General features: G+C 39.7%; 1 protein-coding gene across 1 annotated transcript; it reads right to left on the bottom strand.

The window, feature by feature from the left end:
- Positions 1 to 2,588: 2,588 nt before the first annotated feature.
- On the bottom strand, positions 2,589 to 3,660 carry LOC143320328 (uncharacterized). The gene is made up of 2 exons (XM_076729854.1): positions 3,198 to 3,660; positions 2,589 to 2,968 (listed from the first exon to the last, which is right to left on the bottom strand). Exons 1-2 carry the CDS (start codon positions 3,463 to 3,465, stop codon positions 2,811 to 2,813), a joined length of 426 nt encoding a protein of 141 aa, XP_076585969.1. The 5' UTR covers positions 3,466 to 3,660; the 3' UTR covers positions 2,589 to 2,810.
- Positions 3,661 to 6,784: the final 3,124 nt, after the last annotated feature.

Below are 6,784 nucleotides of genomic sequence, written 5' to 3'. Positions count from 1 at the left end.
CTGTATTGTTAAAGATATGAATTTCTTGTTCTGAGAAGTTTTAATTGTCGCTTCAGAGAAGCTTTGTTTTCTCCTGTGACAGCTAATGTTTGTGAGATGCATAGTCAGATGTGTGTTGTCTTTAATTGATCAGTTTTTACTGTGTTGTATTTTTTTCAACTGTGCAATCATACAAACACTGTATTTATTATCCATATTTGACTCGTGCAGGTCAATGGTCTTTTTTCGTGCAACAGTATTTTCTCAGGTGCAATTCAATATATGACATTGGTAGATTTTCATAAAATGTCAACAGTCTTATTAGAATCTGTACATAATGTGCATGTACATAGTAGATTTTTCTTTTTTTTATCCTGTATATTTTTTTTTTATCTTGGTCCTTCTGTGCCACTGCTTTTTAGCCTGTGTTTTAATACTTTGCTGGCTGTAACAACTTAATTTCCCCAGTGTGGGATAAATAAAGTTTTACGTTGTCTTAAATAGTTTTAAATATTTATTTTTACTCGTGGTTTGTGGACAGCTCTTTAGGATGTCACCTTTTACATAATTCTTATTATCAATTTTCTGCATGATTTCTGTCACATTTTGTTGAATTCCCATCTTATGATACATATTGTGTGTTTCTCGCTTTTTATGCTGTTAGCCTGTGAGTTGTTGCCTAATTAGACCAGGATACTCTTGAGAAAGAGATACTTCATCTCTGTGATGCTTTTCTGGTCAAATACACTAATAATAATCATTCATCCAAAGAATGTATATTTTTAAGCACAGCTTACTCTTATTTCTGATACATGAGAGGTTAAGTCCACTTAATACCTGATACTTAAAGAAGAACTTTAATTTTATTAACTTTTAACATGTCTGTCCTATATATAAATGTGTATACATTGTATTGTCTGTTATATTTATATATCAGATTCTATTATAATATATTGCAACACATTATTATATATTGTGACATTATTACAAAAATATGTTATATATTGGATTACTGTACATATTTTCATGTATGTTATTTACATTGTTTTATTTATGATCATATTAATACAGTACCTATACTACTTTACTGCATAGTACATAAATGATAGCTGTCCACTAACTGTATTGCCATTTGAATTTGGCTCTGAGTAAGACATCACACTTGGCCTTCTGATTTGCACTGACCAACATTTGAGCAGATATATTTGCACACATTTTTTAATAAGTTTTGGTATATTGTATGTTATTTGCATTTACATAGTTGTATTATTGTTTCCTGTCTCTTTAACATGTTTCTGTTCTGCTGTAACATGAATTTCAAACCTGACGATCAATAAGGTCTTGTCTCATATCAGTAAAGATTCAAGCATTAGAACTACACCAGTCCCTTCAGCTGGTGTTGCACACATACCGGGGCATGTACAGACACATTCACTTTCTCATACACTGATACCAGCCAGTCTGACAGCCTCAGAATACTGTGTTTGCTTTTTCAGTCTGCATGGGCTCAATGAGGGATTACCCCGTCTCTGAGTCACTGCCTCACTTGAAAGACCCGAACCCCCCCTCCCCCAGCTTCCCACCCCTCTTCCCCCTGCCCACCCCCACACACATACAGATATGCAGTTTCCCAGACTGCCTCAGGAAACATCCTGACAGAGGCGGTGCAGTCAGGTTTCAGAGCAGAGAGCAGGCTGAACCAGAAGCTGATCATTTTATTGTCTGATTATACAGTTTGTACTGCACACAAGTGGTAGAAGAAGTACTCACATCCTGTACCTAAAGTTAAAGTAGTAATACCACCGTGGAATAAATTCCCATTACAAATAAAAGTCAAACGTTCAAAATCCTACTTAAGTAAAGTAACTAAGTAAAGTAATATCAGCAAAATGTATTTCAAGTCGTGAAAGTAAGAGTGCTCATAAGTCAGACAAAGAAGGGTAAAATCCAGGAAAATCCAGGGGAAAACAGGAGGATTATAAGGTATGTGCATTGATGTGGAAGTAGCACTTTATTGTTGCAGCTAGTCTAGTTAGACCCAGCTGTGGCTACTTCAAGCAGCAGTCTGAAACTAATCGAAACAACTATATCGTACTTTATAAAGTGATTATTTTCTTTGTGTGAATCATCATCATCAACAAAGTAACTTGTAAGTCTTGCTGTCAAATATAGTCAAGTGAAAAGTACAATATTTCTCATTGAAATGTTGTGGAGTATAAGTGGTATAAAATGGAAATAATGAAGTAAAGTACATAAGGACAGTACATGAGTAAATGCACTTAGTTACTTTCCACCACTACTGTAAACACACACAAATACACACAGACACCATGACTGATTTATTAAAGTTTACAATTTACAGTTTCAAAATGATAATTTAACTGTTCTCATATGTGATGTGCCATTTAGGTCCTGCAACACTGTCTTGCACAATTTTAAAAAACCTATTTCTGTTTTGCAGAAATCAAAAAGTTTCTTTATGTGATAAATTGGTTTTAAATCCAGTCCTTTAGAAAGAGAGAGTACATTGTCGTCAACATATCAGCTGAATCAGTCACTGCACTTTAAGGTTTGGAAGTGGTCCCACAGTAAGAAACTTCACTCAAATATCAGCATTGGCCTCATGTTGGAAATCAGCATCATGAGGAGCATCTCTGTCTGATCTCTGTGTCCTGTCAAGCTAACATGGATGAAAATAGTGTAGATGTATATCTCAACTTGACATCGTCTTCATTATCTGTCTGCAGCCTCTTCTCTTTTGCCTCCCTCCAAGTGCATTCAGTTTCTTTTGTGACGCAAGATGATGTGAGTGAAAATGACTTGCTCCTCCATCATGACACCACACACTCCAGCTGAGTTTCTGAAGCTCCAGTCACCAGCTGTACCCTCCAGGAGTCCTCACCTGTCCATCCCTGCACTGTGCCCTGGCTCCCCTCACCCTCCTGGACCTGAGATGCTGCTGGGTCTGGGCACTGACCCTGGAGCTGCTCTGCAGGTTCACAACAAAAGAGAGTTTTTTTTTTTGTTTTTTTTTTTAAACTACAGAACAACAGATTGAACATTTAATATCTACAACTATGACTAAAACTAAATCAGCGGCTATCCATCATCACAGTGTCGGAGCACAGCAATTGCTGAAACCCTAAAACTTAGCTTAAGACAACAAAATCAAATGACTAAAATTGTAGTAAAACTATAGACATTTTGTGTAACCCAACCTGTGCAGGCGTGCGTCTCCTCGGTGTAGATCTGCAGGAAGACAAGTGCAGAGAAGAGCAGCAGCCAGCGGTGGGCCTGATCAGGGGCCTCCCTCAGCGAGGGCCTCCTGCTCTGAGAGGCCGGGTACAGGACACGGCGGAAGCGACGTCCCCGAGGAGGAGAGGGAAGCCGGGAGGCAGATGAGGAACAGGACGAAGAGTTGAAGGTACTGGTTGCCTCCAAAGGCCCCAGGGCTACAGGGAGCGGTCTGCAGGAGGAGGAATTCATGGTCGATGTCTGATGATCTTCTCTACTACTGGGAGTCTTTTCAGATTGCTTGTTTTTTTATTTCTCTATGTCTACTGCTGACTTTCCAGTGATTTCTCCCTCACTCTGTGAGCCTCAACATTAATATATCTCCTTCAAATCACCTCCTGCAGTCAGATCTGCTGCAGGCTGTTGATCAAACCATGAGTTCTTCTATCAGTTCTATTAGTTCTTCTACAAACTGTCTTATCTTTCCGAGACTTTAAATGTGTCTCACACTCAGCACTCCCTATTTTCTTTCATCTTGTGTTCTCTTCGTCAATTCCTTTCTTTTTCTTGCTCTGAAAGTCTATCTCCATCACCAATCTAGTTCTAAATTCAGCACACAGACTTTTTATATATGTGCAGAGGAGGTGTTGTCATCTTGCCTTGCAGGCAGAACCCACCCACCTTTGGAATTATTGTTGTTGTGAGTTGGAGTTATTTTTAGATGCACGCAAACTCTGCCACCAAGAAAGCTCCACCTCCTTCTCATCACGTTTCACTGCTGCTACATGGCAGACTCAAGTCAGAGGGTGAAAGTAAGGATTCCTGGCTGTCTGTGTATCACGGTCCATCACCATTGTACCTGCAGTAAGATGAGATGAAATGCAGCTGAAGCTCTGCTGCTGTAGTGCAAGAAAATAGAATAAAACAGAAGAAATGAGTTGAGTCCTGAACATGTGCAGAACAAAAGATAAAAAGTGCTGATTACAGATTGATCTGTGAGCAAAATAAGAGCAGCAGAGCTTACTTTGCCAGAGAAAAACACAAAGAAAAATGGATACAGCAGTACAATTGAAGCCACATCCTCTAAATTACATGTTGAACATCTTTACTCACTGAACCAACAGGTGATGGGAAATGGTTCGAAATGCAAAAAGTGTCTGAAAACGGAATCTGTTGTGGCTGTAAGCCTCTGCAGGGCCCCTCTGAGGCTGGTTGGAGTGAATCAGCCTGGTGATGTTCTCTCCTTATCACACTGTCCACAACACCAATTAAGTATTACATGCAAAGTCTGATATGTTTTCATGTACATCCTCAAGTCAAAGCTGCATTGTTGTCCAAAAACTATTGAAAACACATAAGTGAGCCACACTGTTGCACTGGCTGACAATTTTCTGTTTTTTAAAAGCTGTCGTGGCTCCTGGCTACCTCAGGCTGCTGCAGTCCTCCCAGTATAATCCATTTACACAACTAAACAGAGCAGGTTGTAGCGTAGAATAGAGGAAATGATTCATGATATGACATGATAAATATATGCACTTTTTGCTAACCAGTATCATAAACATTGTTTTTTGTCCAGGACTAGATGATCTTTGAAGCTGATGTTTCTCCAGTTCTGTTTCTCTCTCCTCTCCTGTCATCTCCTTGTTCCCTCTCATCTCTCTCCTCCTCTCCTCTCCTTGTTTCTTCTCCAGGACTCTCCTCCTCTCCTTCTTTCCTCTCAAGTCCTACCCTCTCACCTCCTCACCTCTTCTCTCCTTGCGTGTGGACTTTAGTTTTGTTTTTTCTCGTCTCTCCTCAGGCTTCGACCACAGAAATTTTCACTGAAACTTCAGGAATGTTTTTGGGTGGCTTTGATTGCCTGCCTCTCTCAACCTGCACGCAACACAAACACACGGTGTATGTGTGTGTAGCTGCTGTATATCATTAATTCATTACAGTGGTGGATGTACACTAATTTAATGCATACAAAGTACAACTTGCAACTGCACTGGTTCTAGTAACTGTGTGCTAGATGTCAACACAGAAGCACAATTGCATCACACACAATATATCAGTGATGACATCCTCTCTGCAGCATGCTGTAAGTAAACTGAGGTCACTGGGTGTCTGCTGGACTCTCTCCTTCACTTTCTCATGTTTGACTCTTTTCATTTCTGCTGCTCCTCAGTTCATTAGTTTCGGCTGTGTGGCAATCTGTGGCAAGTTGACTTAGGCTACTCACTGTAAGTCAGTTCTCAATAAATTCCTTTTTTGCCAGTTAGATATCTTAAAGCCACGTTACAAAAAATATAAAACTGTAAGAAGCAGCAGAAAGCAGAGAAAACATAATTGACCATGTGGCTCCTTAAGGCTGTACACAGCGTTGCTTTGAGCAAAATGCTAACATTAGCATGCCAACATGCTCATAATATCATTGTTGACGTGTTGATGGTTAATTGGCATGATGTTAGCATGCAAAGATTTGGTTGTTAGTACTAAAATGTCAATAGACTTGTAGGTCATAAACCAAAATACTAGACACAAAGTGTTGACCTGATGATGGCACTTCATCAATCAGGGAATCACCAAAGTCTGAACCAAATTTCATGACAACCCATCAAATTTTCGTAAAGATATTTCAATCAGGACCAAAGCCGACTGCCATCCACACAGCCAGAATATTAGCATGGCTAAACACATACAAACAGTAAGGGGCATTATAGATGAGCAGCAGACGAGTTTCCATTTTTTTTCTAATGAGGAACAGGAAGAGTCCAAACCTTTTGTGTTAATCTGAAATGCGTAATCCTTCACTGGTGATTGTATTATTCTGCTAATAATGTACAGAACTGCAACCAAAATCCATCTAAATTATTATTTTCACTGTTCAAGAGTTACTCAAATCAAGTGGCAATTATGTGAGCAAATACACAAGAAATGATTTTAGAGTTAAGGCACAAAAACATATTGACAAGAGAGTTCAGGGCGCCTGAAGAGGATTGAAAGACTGAAACATTCCTTCTGTTTCCCACTGGAGCCATTAATAAGAGGACCGTGACAACGTATGCACACATGAGAGAAGAGAAGAAGAAGACAGTGGTAACCACAGAGAGGAGAAAATAATAACAGTATCTCACGCTTGGAAACACACTGGATGTTTGATCATTTCTGTGATGTACGTGCTGCCCTAAAATTAACAACAAACGGAGCTGGTGGAAACATGGTCTGAGTCTCTGCTTCATTAAATCCTGATTCTCATGCATCTCAACCCTTTGAACCCTCAATTCAACCACCGTGAGTTCAGAGGGTTCAAAGCCTCGGAGTCGATCTGACTGTGATTGACTGAGGGAGTGTCGGAGGTTCAGGCCCTGGCCAAAGGGAATGCATTCTTCACTCGAGTGTTGTCTTTATCCCTGAGCCTTTTTTTTAATAAGGTTCATTATTCAGTCTGTCCCCACACCCACAGTCGGTGAAGGAGCAGCAACACAGGTGAACAGGATTAACTAATATAGAAGAGCAAAGGTGAATTTAACCATTAAATAGCTGAGGACCACAAAGTCTGAATTTGCAGTTAATTGGTGATCATCAGTCC

This window comes from Chaetodon auriga, chromosome 5 (assembly GCF_051107435.1).
Source record: "Chaetodon auriga isolate fChaAug3 chromosome 5, fChaAug3.hap1, whole genome shotgun sequence".
In the NCBI taxonomy this organism is placed as follows: domain Eukaryota; kingdom Metazoa; phylum Chordata; class Actinopteri; order Chaetodontiformes; family Chaetodontidae; genus Chaetodon; species Chaetodon auriga.
The sequence above is the reverse complement of the archived record's forward strand: the minus strand, read 5'-3'. Positions and strand labels throughout refer to the sequence as shown.

Excerpts from the sequence above, each read along its gene's own strand:
- LOC143320328 (XM_076729854.1), bottom strand. The coding sequence starts at position 3,465 with ATGAATTCCTCCTCCTGCAGACCGCTCCCTGTAGCCCTGGGGCCTTTG. Across the intron at positions 2,969-3,197 it reads GGAGACGCACGCCTGCACAG|AGCAGCTCCAGGGTCAGTGC; the intron begins GTTGGGTTACAC and ends GTGAACCTGCAG.